The sequence below is a fragment of the Coturnix japonica genome, chromosome Z (assembly GCF_054131305.1).
Source record: "Coturnix japonica strain WE chromosome Z, WE-NBRP24, whole genome shotgun sequence".
In the NCBI taxonomy this organism is placed as follows: Eukaryota; Metazoa; Chordata; class Aves; order Galliformes; family Phasianidae; genus Coturnix; species Coturnix japonica.
In genome coordinates this window covers 38060819-38082875 of record NC_140702.1, presented here as the reverse complement: position 1 = coordinate 38082875, position 22057 = coordinate 38060819, and the positions used below count along the sequence as shown (strand labels likewise).

Here is a 22057-nt window from a genome sequence, read left to right as displayed (position 1 = left end):
CATAGTATATTAGTCTGTGTGGTTTTAGATATTCTTTTAAGTGTTTGGGATCTGTAAATTCAGTCATGATTCACTGCTTGTGATTTTGAAGTGACTGTCTCATTTGTTGATGCAATCAGATTCTTAAGTAGTAAAATGCTGTGCATGCTCATTTTAAAACAAAAGCTCTAAAGCTAATTGCTACAAAATAGTGCATAACATTGCGATTTCAGAAGTGTATCGCACCTGTATGGGATTAGGAATTGCCTCTAATGTGTTTCTTAAGAATACTATCAAAACCATATTACAGTTTATGTATTGTGTGTCTGTTAACAAGTGGCACAAGTGATGACTGTTAAATACCACCAGTATTTGCTTCTAAATTATAATTTATGTCAAAAGTAATCATTTAAAGCCAGACTGTCCAGGTGGTACATAATTTAGATGGCCTTTCTTGTCTTCAACTTGCCAGAGGAACTGCTGCGTAATTCCCCTGCTATGAGAATCTGGTATGCATACATTATACAGTTGAATGTTGCATCTGAAATCACAGATGGTGGTAAGGGTTGCAGATTGCCTGGAAAGGAGCATCTTTTTTAAGGCTGTCATGAATACTTCAGAAATTTCAAGGTGATTTAAGAAAATGTATTAAAAACAAACAACACTACCTTTGGTATATAAAAATATTGTAATATTTATATTACATCCTATTAAAATACTTCATATTTTGTTGGTACACATCTTAAAGGATTATGTAACCACCTTACATACACCTTACAAACTGAGTTTTGCTCTAGGTTGTTTCAACCTTTTGCTATTCGTTAATGTTCTACATGTTTGTCTGTGTTCGTGTTTGACATAAAGGTCTAGAATCAATAAGTAGCCCAGCTATTTGCTAGGGAACACATTACTGTTTACTTATAAAGCTCTACCATTTTAGTCATCTTATTAGCTTCCTACGAATTACTACGCATGTTTTGTAATTGTATTATATTTGGAGTCAAATATCTGAGGAAAGCAAAACAAAACCCTCTGAAGTACCTGCATTTTATTTTCGGTCTCATCAAAATTTGCCATTCTCACTGGTCTGCTGAGCCAGACATCCTGCCTGCCTCCTGAAATAGATGCCAGGTTGCTATGTAGTTAGCGTTATTTATCTTTGAGTAATGACGTTAGTTTGCCCATAGTTGTACAAGACAGAGAACTTGTGTGTACTCAGCCTCCTGCAGCGAGTCAATTCTTTTCCAGTGGTAGCTTTTCTCTCTAGTATGAGATATTAAATCATGATGAAACCAATAAAAGTTCACTGGAAACATTGGAATTTTAATCTCTCTGAATTTTAATTTGCTTTTTCTTGTATCCATCACAGTAAAAACAGCATTTGCAGATTTGAAGTTTTTAATTATACAAATTCACATTTGTCTGTGGCACTGACAGGGTCACGAGTCAAATAATGGAAGCCAGTAGTAGCACTGTAAGTCACGATTTTTAAAGCCTGCATTGTATGTGGGATGCTTATGAATGTTGGCATACTGAATGTGTGGATTTTGAAGTAATGAGAAGATGATAATTGCTGGTAGCAAAATATTAAAATAGCAGAAATCTCAGTAGTAACAAAATTTTGATGTGACCTTCACCATATTTTCTTCATTGTCTCTTGTTGCAAAAGTTTAATAATCATGTGTGAATAGAAATGGACTGTTCTGTGTTCAGGTAACTGTCAGGTTTATTCATGGATTTTTTAAAGTGCTGAGTGGCAAAGCTTCCAGCGAAGGTTATCCTCTGAACTCATGGGAGCTGCTGGTTTTGATCTTCCTGGTCAGGATGGGGCACTCCTGAAGTGAAAAAATACAGTAGTTGGTATTTACTCCTTGTGCTCTGACCTGATAATTCCTATTTTTGTGTTCTAAAAGTGGGTGCTAGAAATTTGAACAACAACATTTAATTCCAAAGTTTTAATTTACATTTTGGGTAGTGACACGCAGTATTCAAGACCAATCCTGCTTGGACATCAATGTGCTAGGTATGGTAGGGGCCCAGCTTGTTGATGTGAGCCACCTGTAACCAACCTGCATTATTTCAGACTGTTTCCACCACCCCTCCTTACCTTGGGTGCCTTGTTCCCATGGAGTACAAGTTGATCTCCTAGGCAAAACTCTTGGCTATACAGAGCATGTATAACTCTTTGCCTTCTTCTGTTAGAGACTCTAGCAAAGACGACTGTATTGTGGCACCTTTTATGTTGTTCAGCAGGGATTTCTGTTCAGTTGGAACCAGTCTGAATAATTAGGAGTAATTTAGTTGCCTTGGGTGTTGTGGCCTAAAGTGTACTTTAAAAATACCCTGCTGTTTTGAAGAAAAAGTATTGAAACTTTGGTGTTCCTCAAGTTTGCTTTTATTTCTTCAGAACCAAGGAGGGCTCTGGTGCCTCAGCGTAAGTTTGGTGAGGTTCTTAAGCTGTGTCCAAGGCCAGAATGAAGGTCATCTTTTCTGTAAAGCTGCCAATCTCTGTTAACATTTCCTAAGGAAATCAACATGCACTAGATGAAAATGTTTTAATGTCAGATCAGGCTGTTACCTGGAAATTTCTTTCATAGTTCCAGCTTGATTTGGTTAAATAGGGAAGTGAACAAGTTAAATTACAAAGTATTTCTTCACTGAAAAAAATGAAATATATATATATTACAAAGCATATATATATATGCCTTGTAATAGTGATTAATGAGGTAATCATTCCTCTGTACTTGGCACTGGTGGGACCACACCTTGAGTTCTGTGTTCAGTTTTGGGCACCTTAATGCAAGAAAGAGCCCTGGCATGTGTTTGGAGAAGGGCAGCGAAGATGGTGAGGGGTCTGGAGCACAAGTTTTATGAGGAGATGCTGTGAGAGCTGGGATTGCTTAGTGTGGAAGAGAATCAAGGGGAGACCTCATCCCTCTTTACATCTACTTGAAGGGAGGTTGTTGTGAGGTGGGTGTTATCTTCTTCAGGTAACAGCTATAGAATGAGAGAGAATGGCTTAAAATTGCCAGAGGAAGTTTGGGCTGTATATTAGGAAAGATTTATTCTCTGAAGGAGCGGTCAGGCACTGGAACCAGAATATTGTTGCTGCTGAGAAAGCAGGTGAGCATGCGCAGGGTGAGGCAGCATCGGCTCCTGTGTAGTGCTGAGCTGAGGGGAGTTCAGAGTGTGCACCTCATGCAACTGTGAGAGAGAGCAGCAAATTTCCTTCAAGATATTTTCAATCACGCTTAATGGTTTGTTTTGTCAGAAGTGATTTTACTGCCACTGACTTTAAAATCACTTCTGAGCCTGGCAGTGCGTGGCAGTTTTTCTCTCACTAAAACTATTAGAGGAAATTGGATGAGCTAAAGGCTTTCCCTCAGCCGCAGCAATCTCCCCGTGTTAACTCCATGTTTCCGCACTAAGGTATCCGTGGGAAGAATGCTGCGTATCGGCCTGGAAGAGCTCCGGCCCAGCTCTCCGCCCCACGACACCAACGACACCCCCGGCACAGCGTGGGCAGCACCGAGGGGGTTGAGCGGGAGCGCGGGGTCACCTCCCGGCTGATCACGCCTTCGCCTCGTGGCCACGCTGCCAATGGGCGGCCGGGGCGCTGCCCGCGGGCGGCCAATCGGCTGGGCGGTCCGGCAGCGACCCCTCCCACGAGGTGTGCGCGCGGGCAGCCAATCGGCGGGCGGGCGGCGGGGCGTTTATACCGGCGCGGCGGCCGGGGGCGGCGAGCAGTGGTGGGCGAGCGGCGCCATCATGGAAGGGGCGCGGCAGGTGGCGAACTTCGGCGCTGGGCCGGCCAAGCTGCCGCGCTCTGTGAGTAAGGGCTGGGACCCTCCAGCTGTGGCGGCGAGGTGGAGGGTGTCGCTGGGGCGCGCTGGGAGTTGCGGCAGCCGCGCTTGGCGGGGCGGGTGGCTCTCTCCGGCCGCGGGGGGTGTCTCGATGGGGCTGCGGGAGCTGTTGCTCCCGGTGCGGCCCTCTGGGGCTGCTGCTGCCGAACGAGGGCGGAGAAGCTGAGGTAAACAGCGAAAAAGTCGACCGCGTAGCTCTCCGTTCGTTTATCCCGGCTGCCGTCCCGAGTTCGCGTGCGGTGACCCGCTGCCCCTTCTCCTCCGCCGGCGCTGCAGGACGGCCGTGCTGGCGTTGTCCGGCGCCGAAGCGGCTTCTGTGTGGAGCGCTGGAGTCCCGTCTGTGCGCTGTGTGTATCGTGCCGAGTTTGGTACTTTAGCAGCAGGTAGAGAGCATAGCAACCCAGTGCCATCTCTTCACTTAAAACAATAATAATGAGTGCAGCGCAGACTTGACTCTGTGGGAAGTTGCATCAGCAGCCGCAGATGACCCGGTTGCATATGGAGTGGGGGTGGCTCGTGCTGGATTACAGGCATACGACTGTCAGCATAGGAGCGATGTGCCGTGAGAGTTCGTGGTTCTTAGTTTCCTCCATAGTTTTCTTACTTATTGCCCATGTTCTTTCCTTCTCAGTTTTACTGGGTAAATGACCTCGCTCCACTTTATTTTTTTTTTATTTTTTATGAGTTCCCTCTTGGAAACGTCCCCTAAAGATTGCACTGCAAAGACATTGATTGCTCCATATGGTAGAACTGCTTGCTCAGAAAGGAGCTCTTGCCGTCTCTGCAGCAATATTGGTCACGTTGTCACAGTTAGTGGGGCGTTGGAGGAGGGTCCAGCTGTGCTGCAAGCTGCTGGTTACTTAAGCACCTTCGAAAACACAGCAACACGAATGAGCTCTGCTGCCTCATTGTTTCTCAGTGTTTGACTTTGAGGTGACACTGCATGCAGAGTGCTCAAACTTTCTGAAGACAGAGCTCTTTGTGCCTATTAGGAAGCACCATAAATGTCTATAGTAAGGCATGTGCAGGTTATCAGATAATGCTACCAACAGAACTGCATTCTACCTAGTGTTTTAACAAGCCCTTTCTGATGATCTGCAAGTTGGCTCTAACTTTTTAAACTCTCATTTGGCATGGGTATGTTTGCAGTTTGAAGCACATTTGTTAAAATACTGTGATCTCAGAGATGAAAAGCAGCACAGCTGTTCATGGTTGAACTGCTGGTTACCAGCTTTACAGTTGACAGATCACACATGCTCTATCAGCAAAGTGGTTTGATTGCTTCTGCAACTGCCCAGAGCACGTGGGGTCTTGGCAGACTCTGAGATGTGCGTGTACAGTGGGTGCTCTGGAGGCTTTTCTACTGAATTTCCATCTCCTGCTTCTATTTGGAGGGGCTAAGAAAGCTTTGCCTCTGATACAGGAATTCACTGAAACCAGAAGTAATGTTGAAACAGATGGTTAGGTTCTAATTCTGCTTTGTTGACATGCGAGAGCTATGGAAGAAAGGCAAATGAAAGGTTGAAGCAACAAATCAACTTGTCAAGGCTCCTAAAAGTACCTTGACTTTTGTTGCCTCAGAGCTTTCACAAATTCTTTTATTAATTTTCAGTAACAGAGAAGGTGCATCTTTAGAAAGCGCAGGACTTTGTCCTATGAAACCAGGCCTTGTGGCATGGAGTCACTGTGAAGTATCCAATGCCATGTGCTCTTTTTTGGTGTTTCTTTCCATATCTCAGTTAGCCTGTATGTGGGAGGTGAGTGAAAGAACACAAGGCAGGGGAAATAAGAGTAGAAAAAGCACCCTCCTGAACATTAAGCCTTCTGTGAGCATTTGGGAGTTCCACTCAGCTCTTAAAAGTCATTCTGAGGTTATCTGGAAGTGTAACTATTGAAATAAGAAATCTCCACATGAAGCGTGAGATTTAATTATGCCATTTTAAGGCATGCCTTCAGCTATTAGATACAATGAAATTACATGGTGCCTATTATTTTATCAATTTCTTTAGAGAAATGTTAGGTTACTGCACTATAGAACAGCTGGTGTGTCTATGAAATGTTAAGGATTCCACGTAGTAGAAAATACTTAATTTATCTGTGGTTTTTATTTATTCATTTATTTTTTGTTAGGTATTATTAGCAGCTCAGAAAGAATTGGTGGACTACAAAGGACTTGGTATTAGTGTTCTGGGTAAGCAAGACTTTAAAATTTTTGTATGGTTTTCAGAGTGTAGATACCTAATTCAACTTAAAAATAAATAAATAAACAAGCTTTTGGTGTTGATTTTTGTAACTGAATACTTCATTTTCTTGTGTAATAGCTTGTAATACCTTGTTCTGGTTATATATGCCCTTTTGTAAATTGCTGTTATTTCCTTACTTTTTATTCATTTGGGGGAATCATAAAATGATCCACAGATAGCTGTTTACTACTCCAACAAACTTCCATCCGTAGTTGGATGGAAGTAACTAATCATAGAATGGTTTGGGTTGGAAAGGACCTTTAAGATCATCTAGTTGTAACCGCACTGCTATGAGCAGCATGGCACCTCCCACTAGACCAGGTTGCTCAAAGCCCCATCCAGCCTGACTTTGAACGCCTCCAAGGAGGGGGCATCCACAGCCTCTTTGGGCAACCTGTTCCAGTGTCTCAACACCCTTACAGTAAAGAATTTCTTCCTAATTCCATGTCTAAATCTGTCTTCTTCCAGTTTAAAACTGTTTCCCCTTATCCTGCTGCTACATGCCCTTACAAAATCTCCCTTCCCAGCTCTCCTGAAAGGGGTCTCCCTTTCAGATACTGGGTGCCTGCTATAAGGTCCTCCTGGAGCCTGCTCTTCTCCAGGCTGAAAAGCTTCAGCTCTCTCAGCCTAGTTAATCATAATTAAAGCACTGGTATTTCTGGATCTTTAAGGAATTATCTGCATTTATATTTACATAAATTGCTGTATGTGGATAAACACATACTGTGCAGTTGTATTTATGCACAAATCTGGTGTACCATGTGGTGAAACACTTCAGATGTTTTTGATGCCTGTTGTCCTTCCCATTGGGAAGTCAGTGCTATTCTGCATGAGGTGCCTTATGTTATTTGCATGACTCAGTCATTTTTCTGTCCCAGAAGCACAAAACATTTATGAACAAGCATTCCCAGCATTTTACTTCTCCTCTGAAACTTTTTCATTGCTAAATGTATGATTTGCAGCAGTCTTTTTGGGATATGGATCTGTGTTAAAATTGTTTGCTCTTCTAGGCAGAAGAAAGCCCATGGTTTAATAAAAGGAATTAAAATACAGTAGCCTTAACTTCTAATTAGGACTACTGCATGATTAAGTTTTTGAAAAATAACAACACCCTTGTACTGGTTTAGCCAGTAGAGAGTAAAGTAGTAGCTAAGGATGTTTTTAGAGTGAAGAAATGTGCATCTTCCTAAGGAATATTTTTTATTCACCTTTTCTTTCTGTGGGATCATGTGGCTGCCAAATATGAATGGAGTGGATTTGCATGGAATTGGACAAAATCTGAAAAGTAAGAGTTTTATGGGCATTTGGAAGGCTCAACAGAAATACGAGTTGGAACTGGGAATGGAAGCCTTTGGTTATTGGGTCTGCGAGTGTAAAAATATTTCAGCTTAGCACATTTGTTAAAATCACATTCATACATTGCTGTCTTGTTCCATGGTATGTTTTTTTTTTCCCTTACCATAGAAATGAGCCATCGGACTTTGGATTTCTCAAAAATTTTAAATACAGCTGAAAACCTCCTGCGTGAATTACTGTAAGTGAATTATTTCCTATTTTTAAATTAAACTTGTGATAGTTGCACTAAAGATGTCAAATGTGGAGACTTTTCCTTGAAAGTTCCTAGTTTGTTTAGATAGGCATCTGATAAAGTAATTACTGATAAAGTAATACTACTGGAGAGGATATTATTATTAAGATAATTATTTTTTAAGAAATAATTGGAAATAACAGGAGTGTGTTCTCTGTTGGCATGCAGGTGATCTGTATATTACTGATTTGCATGCTACTTACCTGATTTTACTAACATAAAATCTATAAGGAAGTGTTTTAGAATCACTGGTCAGGAGCCCCTTTCTTATATGTGATATAACATTTATAAAAGTTTGAAATAGAAAATTGTTAGATTGTGGATTAGGGTTAATGTTTTTATATCATGCATTAGAATTAGTGCACTATTCTCATAGTAGTTTTGTATGAAAGCACTGTACTCTTTTTTGAAGGCTTGACTCTTTGTCACAGCCAACATAATTGATGGCAGGGCTTTCGTGAGTAGATTGAAAAGTAATTTTTTTGATGATGTAAATAGCTCTTCCACTTGCTCTGCATGTACAGTGTACTATGTGGTCACATGTGCAAATTTTTAAAGAGTCTAAAAACTGAATTGTACTTCAAGAACTTTCTGGTGAATCTGTCTCAATTCAGAAATGTCGCGAAGCTTGTAAGAGACAAAACTTCAAGTGACTATTAGCTCTGCTGGAATATTGTTCAAGCCTGTGTGTGCTATGTTAGAAGCTTCTCAAAAGTGAATTTGCTTATAGGTGTGTGAATCAAAGTTTGCTTATTTCCAGAAAATTCTATTAATTCAATGTGTAAGTCTATTCCTACTATTTGGGTTGTTACTCAGCTTTGGGGAAAGCTGACAGGATTTGGTTTAACCTCTTTGGTAAATATCTACATAAATAGTGGTGGTCCTTCTCTGTAAGGTTGCAGTTCAATGTATGATAGCAAGTGGTATGTGTCCTTTGACTTTCAGGAATAAAATAAATGGTTATTTCTTGCTTGCAGAAACATACCAGAAAACTACAAAGTTATTTTCCTCCAAGGAGGTGGATCTGGCCAGTTCAGTGCAGTCCCACTAAACCTCATTGGCTTAAAGGAAGGAAGACATGCGGATTATGTGGTTACTGGAGCTTGGTCAGCAAAAGCTGCTAAAGAAGCAGAGAAGTATGCCAAAGTGAATATTGTTCATCCAAAACTGTCAGCCTATACAAGTAAGTTGATGATTACATCTATTGATGTGAATGCTTACTGTTCTTAATTGCTGTAAAAATTGGCCTGTCTCAGCTATTGCGTTATTCAGCATTAACTAGTTAAATGGTTGACTGGCCAACATTCAGAAACTGTCTGCTGCATGTCTCCATATCTGTGACTGGGAGGTTGGCTAGCTGGCCTAATGGTCTCCACCAGACAAGTGTTCTGAGATTACAGTGAATAGGTTCCAGAGCTTGAGTGGTAGGAGGGAGACGGGAAATTATGTGGGCTAACTTTATTTTATTTTATTTAACTTAGATTTTAAGGTATTTGCATGTACATGGTAAAGTTAATTCAGTTTCAGATGCACTCAGTAATAAATTACTCTGAAATTGAGAAGTATGTCTGTCATCTTAACTGTACTGGCCCAGGAGATGGATGATGTGCTTTTTGTTATGGTCTTTCAAGGGTTCTCAAAAACTCATCTCCTGTTCATTTATTAGTTAGCTCTGAAATAGGGCGGGCACTTCAAACTCCTTCTCATAGACCTTGAGGACATTATTTGAATGACCACTGTATACATGGAAGGGAAGTTATGTATAACTTTTTCGTTAGACAATCTGTTTCAGGACATTTTATGTATATGCTTTAAGTAGTCTGTTGTTATCAATAATTATTGGACTATGAATACCTGAATTCTTTAACTTTGTTAATGGTGCTTGTATTTCTTTTCTGTGGTCCATGGTACATAAAGCCAAATGAGTGGCAATGGGGAAGACAAAGAATATTCCCCAAACCATTTGGTTCGCCAGTTAGCTTTTATATCATCTTCCAGGTTCATATATCCTCTAAGACACAGGAAGGATTTAAACCAATGACCTCCTGTTATAGTGGAGTGCACTCACCATTTGGCAGCTACAATTGGAGTGAGAGGCAATAAATCATGGGAGAGGTATTAGCAGCGCATCTTCCTCCTATCTTTTGGAGAAGAGGAGAAAAGAGGAACAACCGTCTGTTCTATACAAAGCCTGTTCTGTGCTGTCAGGACATGCCAGCGTATGGCCTATTGACTGAGGCAAATCTTAGTTTTGTAGATCCCTTGCACGATTTAGATAGGAGACAGCTGAGCACATGCTTACTTTTGAACAGGTCTAAAAATGCTTCTTGGGGTTCGTGTAAATGGAATTTCTGATAACTTTACCAGTAAAAATTTGGATGCTTCAGTAGTTTCAAGGACATGTAGAAGATTCCCTCTGATGAAGGTTCCTAGGGAAAAGGGACTGAAAGTCAGATGAATATCTGTAAGCCTGATGATGGCCCACCACAGAATACTGGGGATATACTGTTGTATTTCTTCTGTGTATTACCTTTCCAGGAAGCTACAATGTAGCTTTTTTTACTTTAGGCTACAAAATCATTCTGGGTTTATACTTGAAGGTGTAGTCTTAAAATAAAACTACATTCTAGGAAAATTACATCTGTTTAGTGACCTTTGATATCCTTTTTGTCTGTCTTAGACATTCCTGACCCAGCCACTTGGGATCTCAATCCAGATGCATCGTATGTGTACTACTGTGCGAATGAGACTGTTCATGGTGTGGAGTTTGACTTTGTTCCTGATGTCAAAGGAACAGTCTTAGTTTGTGATATGTCATCAAATTTCCTGTCGAGGCCTGTGGATGTTTCCAAGGTACAATACAGTTAAGGAGGGGGTGAAGGATGGAAGGAGTTGGACTTGGGTGAGGCTGGAATCACTAGTACCTACATCTTCAACTGCTTTTTTTGTTTTTGTTTTCCCTGTTTTGCTTTTCCTTGAGCAGGTGGATTATATAATGCCTCTTGTGAAATACCAGATTGGTTGAGGATGGTTTTGTCTATGTGTTTTTAGCATATTTTGTTTGCAGTAATGTGAAATGGGTACAAGGTGCTTTGAGAATTATTTGTGGCTATTAAGTATTTAGCAAATTACTGGAAAACTTGTTGAAGTGTTTGAATGAAGATATACATAGGATAACAATTCTAGCTGGAAGTGCACCTTGAAATTAGAACTTCTGCTGGCTTGTCTTTGACATGTTCAGCTGTATAATTTTGTATAAAAATACTGGTTTATTATTCAGTTAAAATCAACTAGTAGATGTATGCAGTGATTCTTTCCTTTCTTTCTGTTAGTTTGGCGTGATTTTTGCTGGTGCTCAGAAGAATGTTGGTTGTGCTGGAGTTACTGTTGTAATAGTGCGTGAGGACTTGCTGGGATTTGCACTGAAGGAATGCCCTGTAGTAATGGATTACAAAACACAAGCAGCAAATGGCTCTTTATATAACACTCCACCATGCTACAGGTAACTTATCCAGCTTTTTAATGTGTATTATTCAGGGAATTTCTGCACTACCATCTGCTATGCTTAGTGAAAAAAGGATTTTGGAGAAGAGAGTTACTTGTCTTCAAGTAACATGTGTTAAAGGATTTCATGTGATTTTGATGAAAATATCTGAAATTATTGTAGTGGGCCTAGCTGCCCAATGAATGGGACTTGGCCATAATGGATGTAATATTTTTAGAATTAAATACCGTATGTCATAATTTCATTGTAGAAATATCAAGATCTAATTCTTTGGCTTAAACAAATAGGACTCGAGCTTTTGCAATACCAATGCTTCTAAGACTGTGAGTAGGTAACTTGGGCATTTAGTTTTGCTGCTTGAACATTCATTAGACTTCATTGAATTTCTACCTGACCAGCAATTGAGCCTCCATATCCATTTCTGCCTTCATGCTAGGAAATAATAAATGGTGTTATCATTATTAAGTGTTTTTAAAGTATGAGATATTAAAAAAAAAAACCAAAAAAAAAAAACACAACACCTTGGAATATTTCTAGTTCTAACTAAATTATTTACTGCAATGGATTTTGAAATGAAACTAGAGAAGAATTTTAAAAAAGGTAGTTTAATCATTGCTTTGCCTTTTTCCCTAGCAAGATTTGCTGTATTTCTTTAGCTACTACCTCAGTGCCTGACTTGGGATTAAAAAATAAAATTGGTCAATCTTTGTAATTATTGACAGCAGACAAGGTAATAAAATTTGCATGTTCTTGGGGAATTTGTATATGCATGAGGTAAAACAGATTACAGCTTGCCCTTTTAAAAGTCTGATACCTAGCTAGGTGTTACTTTGCTACAGGAATACTGAGGAATTAAATCAGTAGTGTTTACCCTTCTTAATATGGCACTTCTAAACTGAAATAATTAAAAATGTCCTACCAACGCCTACTAAAACAGATGCTTTCCAGAAAGTAAAATCTTAAGCCAGACACTTCTGTCTCTAAAAAGTATTTTGGCAATATGTAAAAAAGAAAAACAAAAGAAAAATGTGTTTGGGTTTTTTTTTGGTTTTTTTTTTTCCCCCAAAATTTGCATCACCTCTGATCAACAGGAAATTCTGTTTCATAATGAGAATATTTAACTGCAGCTCTTAGACTTTGTTTCATACAAGCCAGAATTTTTGAAGTTACAATAGCTAATGGTATCCAGCAGATTTCATATACACTGTATGATAATGAACTACAGTGGTTCCTGCATATAAACTCTACCTTAATAGCTTTCTAATGTAAATTCAGTAGAATTTTGAGGTATGGTTTGTTACCGAATCCATGTTTCTCATGATGTGGTGTGTATGGTGTGTATTAGTGGAAAGGCATAGATATAGTTTATTTTAATTTATCAAAAGGGAAAATAAATCCGGTACCCATATGTTTGTTTCATGTTCTGGTGCACAACTGGAGTTTTCCAAAGCTGTATGGCCACTGTAGAGTGGGCAGTACTGTGATGATGTACTCCTGCAGCCATCCAAAGACTGCCCTACTGTCTGAGTATAGCCAATATCATTAGGATTTGCATTTAAGAGAAAAATTAACCTAAAGTTGCCAGTTTGTTCTTTTCTTGTCTGCAGTACATAGGCAGTATGAGCACTTTTTTCAACGACTGATAAAACCTCTCTCTCATGATTGATTATTTTCTGAATGCCAAGTCATGCATACTGTTTTGGACACCATGTACTTGCATTGCACATGCTGGGTTTTAAATCCAGCCATTCATGTTTTCCAAGTACAAAGCTATTTCCATTTGAAGAAACAAAGTTCTCAGCACTTCAGCAGTGCTGCTTCTCTGTTTTGAAAAGCAAAACCAAAATTAAGTTTTGCAGTCTTACTTAATTTTGGCCATTGTGAATAAATTGTAAAAAGCAGCATTAGCTGCACTTCATTGTCTTTCAAGAACACTAATAGCAGAGAACTAAAAGAATGGAAAATAAAGCTGGAAAACAACCTTTCTCCTTTCTGACCACTGTCTTGCCTGATTTCAGTTGGTGCTGCAGACTCAAAGTGGAGTGTGCTCCAGAATCTAAAATATAACAGAGAGAAGTGTTGGCACTGTGTATGCCTGTTTGGCTTGGTTCTAAATGGCTGTTCCAGGTTTTTATAAGGAACTGGCAAAACTTCTTGACTTTTTTTCCTCTCCTCTTTTCCTTGCACTCTCTTATTTTTTGCTGGCAAATAGACAGGAAATATTAACAGAACATACAACAGCTACTTCAGCAGGATGTTAAATTAATTTTAGGAGATGCCAATAGCTTTAAACATTGTGGCACTATGGTGCTTAACTCTTTGACCCTGATCTACTTTGGTAAAATTAGCAGTGCATTCCCTATTAAAAAAAAACAAAACAAAACATCACACTAATTTTCAAGCTCCAAGGGTTTGTTTAGCATTTAAAATTGCTCCAGAAACATTATTTTGGCTGATATATAACATGGATTAAGGGTTTCATCTGGCTGACCACTGTGGGTGATTCCAAACCTAACTTTTTTAAACTTTATTTGTCCAAAACTTTCACTAGAGGAAATGATAGCAAGAAATGAATGTGGCCCTATGTACCTGTCAAGGGCCTAGGCAATTCTGCTCTTAAATTCTTTATACCGTATATTATTTATACTATAGCCTGCTGTCATAAATGTAGCAAGGCTGTGCTCTCAGATCTATAAGGTGTATTTGTAATAGGCAATCGGTAACCTGATTTATTCTGCAGTCTTTCTGAAGTGTTCAAAGATTTGAGACTGACATCCCCTGAGAAATTAAAAGGAGTGAAGTTTAAAACAAACACCTGCTAGACTTGTGTTAGGGAACCTTGTAGGGTAATGTTCTCTGAGTACTCCCTTGGAATCTGTAATGAGGGGATAAAATAAAAGCAAATCTGTTGGAAAGGCACCATAAAAACTTGTGAACAGTTTATTATGCAAAATGTTGCAGTTGTGGGAAATGCCTGAACTTGAACAAGCTGAGTTTTATAAGCGAAAGCACAAAGGCAAAAGGCCCTGGGGACTTTTTTTTATGTTGCACTGGCATTGAAATACTTGGTCCCTAGACATGTGATTTCAGTAGGCTTCCAGGACTCTGCTTAAACTTGAATGGTAGTGAATAATTAAATGTATTACATTAATTATTTGTTTCATCAAACATCACTGTTCAGGTGGGAAAATGATCTTTTTAGGCAGAAATGGGATTGTAGGTTTTATTCTTAATGATTGTAAAAATGGGATTAGATTTCTGGCATTCTTAGTGCATGTAGATTTGAGATTCCTTCTTACATCATGGCTAGAGCTGAACAGGCTTTATGCTGTAACAGTTACCTCAAAAATAAATATAATGTCACACAGTTAAAATTTTAGTGTACTGTTATTTGTGTCTGTTTTTTGCTTTTTCAATCAGATTTTTAAAAAATAAAATAAATGTTTTCTTTTGTTACAGTATCTATATCATGGGACTGGTACTGGAGTGGATAAAGAACAATGGTGGAGCTGCAGCCATGGATAAACTTAGTTTAATCAAATCACGAATGATTTATGATATTATAGATAAATCTAATGGATTCTATGTGTAAGTTGTGTGCTTTCTCCTTGCTTAAATTTTTTTTGCTCAGCTAAATGCTTTAAGTGTAACTTTAACTTACTTTTAAAGTTACTTCTTTGTTATGTAGAAATTGAGGAATTCTGAAATCCTAGAGATTGTTTTTGCAAATAATTCACTTGGTAACTCCCAAGGATAAGTTTCATTCCAGTAGAATGTTATTTCCTGTTATCCTACACAAATCGCTTGAGAAGCCCTTAATATAATGCAGGAGCCCAGGAGATACGTGTACTGAAAGCAGGTTGCAACTATTCAGTATGCTTACTGTATGTCTGAGAATATGGGCAAAAACAGAGGAGGTGGCTGGGAAGAAGCTGTTGAGAGGAATTCTACATCACATCCATCAAATCATCTCCTCAGAAATCAAAACCTTTGCTTTTTTTTTTTTTTTTTTTTCTTTTCCTCCTTCACTTAGGCAGAGTATCTTTGTTAATTGTAGTCAACTCTGAAACACTTTCTGAATTAGTCAGAACTTAATCTGTGCAAAAAGGAAATATTTTCAGCTATTTCTGATGTTATTTTAAATAACAGATTTGACTGTCTGTTTTTGAGTATGGATTTTTTCCCGACAGGACCCAAAATGTGTTGTTAAATCTTGATGTTGTAATAGTAAGCATAATAATGATGATGTTGTAATAATAAGCAGTAATAATGTTAGTACTCATAGGTTCAAAAACTAGCAAGCGACAAAGACTGCAAAATGTTTTCCTTTGCCTTCAGTATGAAGTCAAAATTTGGGACCTAATTAACCTGAAGTTAGGATAGGGAAATTAAATTTGGATTTTATATTTAAGTTGGCTTCAACCTTAATTGGCAAAGATATAGTTCATAATATTCAGTGCATTCTGCTTATCCATTTTTGTGATGGGAAAAGCTTTGCCTTTGGCACTGCAATGATTAGAATTGTGATCCTACTTTATTAAAGCCCTGGGGACTTTTCCATAAACCTCAGTGAGCAAATCAAACTTTGAAAAAAACATTTCATGGCAAATAAAAAGAATCCTTGTTTTTGGCAAGCAGGCCTACAAGACTTGATAGGCAAATGCAGTGCAGGTGGAATGGTGAACTGGCAAATAAGGAAAACAAAGCAAACTTCATTAAGTGGTCATCTTTAAGTATGCATCTTCCTTAGCAACACAGTTCAAGCCATTTTTTTAGTAATACAGTTTAAAAAAATCCATTCTTATCTGAAGCTGTCTTCCTAGCTGTAATGTACCACCTAATCTATAGCATGCATTACTGAGCAAGAGGTGTGACAAGCTTTTTGAGAATAGAGACTGTTCCACAAAGTTCTGTGTGCCATTTGCAGTTTGTTGCTTTCTAAAGTCTCTGTGCTTTCATGGAGGTATGTTAGATTGCCTGATAGGAAACGGGTTGTCTCAAGTGGAGCGTATCCATATATATATCAAAATGTGAGAATCCTTACAATCATGGGCCTTTCAAAAGAGTGTTTTCCTGGTTTCAGCTGGCACAGAGAATTTACATATGTTAATATTAGGATCAATTACTGTTAAATCTGCGCAAAGGATCCAATGAAGAACTCAACACCCCTGCTGACTACAAAAAACAATCCAGCCCATGCTCAACCTACAACCATGTCAAATGGAATAAAAAAAAATGTTTCCTTGTGAATTTGTGCAAGAATTTACATCACAATTTTGGGAAATACTGTGGCTTCTTATCTCTTTTGTAACAGAAGCACTAAAAAGAAGTATTTAAATGTTAAATGCTTCCCTCCATTTTCCCTTACCTTTTGCCCTGCCATGTTTTTTTCTGTCCACAATAATCACAAATGAAACAGAATCCATAAAACACAAATTAGAAAAAAATGAAGTGTAATTTTGCTTCAAGTGTATCTTAAATCTTCTACTTTGGATTAAACCTAAATTTAGGTTAATCATTATTTTTGTAACTTATTCAGATGTCCAGTGGAGAAGAAGAACCGAAGCAGAATGAACGTCCCCTTCCGCATTGGCAGTAACAAGGGCGATGAAGCCCTGGAAAAGAAATTCCTTGAGAAAGCTGTGGAACTTAACATGATATCTCTGAAAGGACATCGGTAAGTGCTGCACTGGGATGAATCCCCTTGCTGTGCAGAATAAAAAAATATTACAGTGATACAGCAGCAGGCATCATGTATTGACTTACCAGCCTTTCTTGCTTACAAGCTGTTCTTCATATTGGTTTGGGAGCACTGGGAATTGCAGTCTTGAGACTGTAATTAAAAACTGGTGGTGAATCAACTATAGCTTAGTTGTGATGGGTCACAGCTTTCTTGTTAATTCTGCCTTTCTCCAGCGTAATTAATATTTCTCGTCTCTGTTCAAATGCCGAAGAAGGTGACATTTTGTCAAATTCTGTTGCTGCATAAAGTCTCCATTACATTACTTATCAAGATGATGGAAAGAGTTCCTTCACCTGTTACAGTTCTGTTTGTGGAATTAAAGAAGCGTAGAGCTGTAATAACTAATAAATACTAAGTTGCTTTAGATTCTCTGATTACCTTGAGTAAAATGTTTGCATCTCATTCATATAAAACATGAACTTCTTTCTGTTTGGGTAGGGGAAAGTAACTGTAAATGATACTTGTCTTTTTTAGCATATACTGAACTTACATTTTTTTTTTGTTTTTTTTTCCTCCCCTCTTTTCAATTCAGATCTGTGGGAGGAATCCGTGCCTCTTTATACAATGCAGTAACTGTAGAAGATGTTCAGAAGCTTGCAGCGTTCATGAGAAGCTTCATGCAGATGCATCAGTCATAAATGCTCGTGGATTAGGGCAATGCTTCACTTCTATGAAAACAAAAGCTGCAGTGTTTTAAAATTACTGTGCTAATGCACAGCCTCAGCGCACAAATTACATGTTCTTTTAGTTCCAGTAGCTATTTTAGTTATCTGCATGGAATTGAGGCCCAGTCTTGCAAGGGCTTGGCAGCCTTGGCTCCTATCTGAAGATGAAGATTATTAGACTGATCAAGATTTGAACCAAAATTTGCAAAGCAATATTCTTAATGTGTAGTTAAAGCACTGTAAGATGCTATAGATCTCAGTTCTGACTATAGACATGCTACTACTATGCTCAGTTAAAATTAGTCGCTCTTTAATTATAATAAACCCAGAATAGGAATCAGTGCTACCATTTGGGGAAAAAAAACAACAAAAAACCTCACCTGTTTCTTGTTGCTAGTTACAAAATGACTTCTTCAAATATACCTTGTTAACAGTACATTCCTGAAGGCAAAATTTCTAACAAGTTTTCTATAGAGATTTACACAGACTACATGACTACACAGTGAGTGGTGTACTGATGTTAAGTGTTCTCTAAGGGTATCTAGTTAGTTTATCAGATATTTCAGTAGTAGTTTTCAGGAGTTAATATCTGGTTTCTGAACTTCAGGCCACTGTGTTCAAAGCTTTGCTTCCATGCATGAATTGTTTGGACAGTCCCATGCAGTAGTACATGCTATCGAAGTTTAGGACTGGGTCTTTTTTGGTATTACTATTTACTGGTTGAAAGCTAAGATGCATGGACTTACAATTAAATCAGTATATAATACGTTTCTCTATGCAGTTCATATTTTAAACTTTCTTAGGTTATTAATTTTTTATTCTTATATTGGAGCATGCATATTGTCGCTCCTATCAAAAACCTGTTTTAATTTGCTACCCTTATGCCAAATTGGATCGCTGTATTCCACTCAGTGAATATGTGACTTTCTCTGCACTGACTTCTTTGTCTGAAGTGTCATTCCAGATATTTTCCTTGTCTTCTCGTTGCTTCAGTTCTGTCACCTTTTGTATGTGGGATCCTGTCCAGCTGCTCTAAGTGAAAGTCTTGACTTCTGACTATTCCTGACACTACATCATACTTTAGGTCTAATTTTCTTACTTGGATCTTGTGGCTTATTCCAGACTTTGATACTCTGGGGTAGGGGAGGAACTATATTAATGCAAAGATCTTCAGAAGATCTTCTATGTAATACCCTACTTGGGTTACTTTTCTTTCTTGGCCTGTGAATTTGGTGCCAATTAATGTATGTTGGTACTGGCTTCCTATTTTAAATTACATAAAGGCTCTCTGATAATATCACAACATTTAATGTTACCACAACTGATTTCAGACTGTTAAGTTTCTGGTAAAGAATTGAGTCTTTTTGTTTTATGTAACACTAATACAGTGGTAACAATCTAATAATGCTAATGGTGGACTGCTTCTTTCCTTGTGAATCCTCACAGCAAGTCAGGGGATAGGGTCAAGGGGTGGCTTCCCCTTGTGTCATTTTATGGCTGCTGTTAGGAGATTCTTGACAATGTAATGTAACGCAAAATAATTAAATGAAGTGGGTGAAGAAAATAAAACTTGTTGCAGCATGCTGTGAAGCACCAGTGTGTTGGAAGCTTTTTTTTTTTTTTTTTTTTTTTTTTTGGCAGGAGGATGAGAACTGCATGCATAGTATGTGTTAGAATTTTAAATTGGAGTATTATCCTTTTTCCTTAATAATGTTTCCCTCACTTATTGTTTTTCTTCAAATATTTCCTACAACTACCATGATAAAAAGAGTATTACTGCACAATAGCCTTGAAGGACGCTTTTCATGCCATTCATGAAGATTTAATTCCATTCTCATATTAAAGCTATTTAACATTTAATTAGAATCCAGCTTCCTACAGAGTTTTGTAGACTTATTTTCAACAGTAACTGTGGCTTTAAAGATAATAAATGATTCTGTGCTCCAAAAACCTCCAGTTTTTGTTAGCAGGCACAGTTTCCTGCATGGTGACAAAAAAAGAAAAGCTAGAATGGCTGTATGTGGCTGATCCATTGACCCAAAGGGGAACCTCTTTGCTTATGGTTTCATAGTTTCATAGTTTTGTGCGGGTTGGAAGGGACCTTAGAGATCATCGAGTCCAGCCCCTGGGATTCCAGCCTCTGTGTAGCAGAGCGGCACTTCTACCACTTGCGCCACAGGGGGGATTCGAACTCCGGGCCCCAGTGTTGCAAGGCGGCGTCTTTAACCACTGCGCCACTGGGGCACACACAGTGTTTGCTTCTTCTGAGTTGTGTTTCTTTTTCTAAATCACATGGGCAAAAATTGTGGAAATGCAAAATGTGGTGTTTATGATTTCACAGAAGGAGTTTCTGGCATTCTATTTAGTCTGTAATATAAAAGCCCCTAGGCTAAGGTGGAAGGTGGGGAGGCGGCAGGGGGAAAAGGAAAAAAACAAAAACCAGAACATGATGCCTGAGTAGGAGCCCTGGTGAAAATACTTGAGTTAACTGGACGACATGAAGCCCTGTCTGGTGTACTGCAGCTAGGCCTGGGGCTGCCAGCATGAGAAGGAGATGGGCTCTTGGAACTGGTCCAGAGAAGGGCCAATAAGATGATCAGAGGGTTGAAGCACCTCTCCTATGAAGAAAGGTTGAGGGAACTGGGCTTGCTGAGCTTGGAGAAGAGAAGGCGCCAGAGAGACCTCGTCCCCAGATGAGGACTGTGGGTGTACGACTGTTTACATGGTCTGAGTGTGATAGGACAAGGGGGAATGATTTTAAACTGAGACAGGGGAGGTTGAGGTTAGATATTATGAGGAAGTTTTTCACTCAGTGGTGTCGCACTGGAACAGGCTGCCCAAGGAGGCTGTGGATGCCCCATCCCTGGAGGCATTGAAGGCCAGGCTGGATGTGGCTCTGGGTGGCTTGGTCTGGTGGTGAAGTGCGTGAAGACTGGATGAGAAAAATATAATAAAAAGGGGCAAGGAGGACCCAGTGAGATACAGGTAGTCTACATTAGCCTTGCCTGAATATTGGGAAGAAGATGGAACAGCTCATCATATGTGTCAAGCAGAAGAAAATCATTGATAGTTAGCATGGACTCACCGTAAGGAAATAATGCCTGACTGAGCTGATAGATCTTTGGGATCCCTGAGTATTGTCTTCCTGAACTTCACTAACATTTTCAACCTTGTCTGCTGTAGGGTCCTTCTAGAGAAGATGATGAGATATGTTCTGGATAAGCAGATAGTGAGACAGATCAAAAGCTGGTTGAACTGCTGCACCCTGGGGGTGGTGATCAGTGGTGCAAAGTTTAATTGGAGGCCAGTAATAAGGGGTGTACCTCAGGAACAACACTGGATTGGGTCCTGTTTAACATCTTTGTTAATGTTCTGAATTTGGGCTTAAAGTGCACCCTCAGCAAATCTGTGGATGGCATGAAACTGGGGGAGGGACTGGTGCACCAGAAGGCAATGCTGCCATCCAGATGGACTTTGACAGGCTGATAAAAGGGGCTGACAAGAATCTCATTATTTTCAGATAGGAGAAATGGAGAGCCCTGCACGTGGGGAGGAATGGCCTCATGCACACATATTTGCTGGGAACCACCCTACTGGAAAGTGGCTCAGCAGAAAAGGCACTGAGAGTCCTGGTGGCCACCAAGTTGAATGTGAGCCAGCAGTGTGCAAAAAGGCTAATAGTTTTCTTGGCTGCATTAGGCAGAGTACTGCCAACAGTTTAAGAGAGGTGACCCTTCCACTCAGTGCTGGTGAAGACATGCCTAGAGTACCATGTCCAGTTCTGGTACAAGAGAGTCGTGGCCTTGCTGTAAGAAGTCCAGCAGAGTGCCACCAAGGTGATGAAAGCACTAGAGCACCTCTCCTTGGAGGAGAGGCTGGGAGAGCTGGGCATGTTCAGCCTGAAAGAGTCTCGGGACCTACAAACACCCAATGGGAAATTTGCAAAGGTGACAGAGCCAGGCTCTTTTCAATGGTGCTCAGTGCATGGGCAAGTGGTAGTGAGCACAAACTGGAAAATGGGAGGCTCTTTCTGAGCATCAGGAAACTTTTTCCTACTGTCAGGTTGATGGAGCACTAGCATAGGCTGCCCAGAGGCTGGAGGGTCTCCTGCTTGGAGACATCCAAAGGCTGCCTGGCATGGGCCTGAGCACCCTGCTCTGGGTGGTCCTGCTTGAGCAATGGGGTTGAGCCTGATGGACTCAGAGAGTCCTGCTAACTTAATGACTGTGATTTCCATAGCACAGCCTAGCACAGCTGTTGTACTGTTTCCAAGCCTAGCACAAAAAAATTAAATAAGAATTAGAAACTGGTTTGGCACATCCTTATTCGTCAAGATAATCTTAGTGGAAGAAAACGATTTATATGAACAGTGATGGGGAGAGTCCTGCTCCTTTGTTGGCTGACACTTTGCATATTCATGTTTTTCTTGTTTGTGCTTAAATTAAATTCTGTTTTTCTTTTCAACGTGTAA

At 39.6% G+C, this 22057-nt stretch overlaps 1 protein-coding gene across 1 annotated transcript; it reads left to right on the top strand.

Moving 5' to 3' along the window:
- Positions 1-3720: 3720 nt before the first annotated feature.
- On the top strand, positions 3721-19176 carry PSAT1 (phosphoserine aminotransferase 1). Its single transcript, XM_015849190.3, has 9 exons — positions 3721-3807; positions 5973-6033; positions 7550-7619; positions 8651-8856; positions 10354-10526; positions 11006-11175; positions 14638-14766; positions 16718-16855; positions 17454-19176. The coding sequence occupies exons 1-9, from the start codon at positions 3748-3750 to the stop codon at positions 17557-17559; spliced, it is 1113 nt and encodes a 370-aa protein (XP_015704676.2). The 5' UTR covers positions 3721-3747; the 3' UTR covers positions 17560-19176.
- Positions 19177-22057: the final 2881 nt, after the last annotated feature.

Excerpts from the sequence above, each read along its gene's own strand:
- PSAT1 (XM_015849190.3), top strand. The coding sequence starts at position 3,748 with ATGGAAGGGGCGCGGCAGGTGGCGAACTTCGGCGCTGGGCCGGCCAAG. Across the intron at positions 6,034-7,549 it reads ACTTGGTATTAGTGTTCTGG|AAATGAGCCATCGGACTTTG; the intron begins GTAAGCAAGACT and ends CCCTTACCATAG. Across the intron at positions 8,857-10,353 it reads AAAACTGTCAGCCTATACAA|ACATTCCTGACCCAGCCACT; the intron begins GTAAGTTGATGA and ends TGTCTGTCTTAG.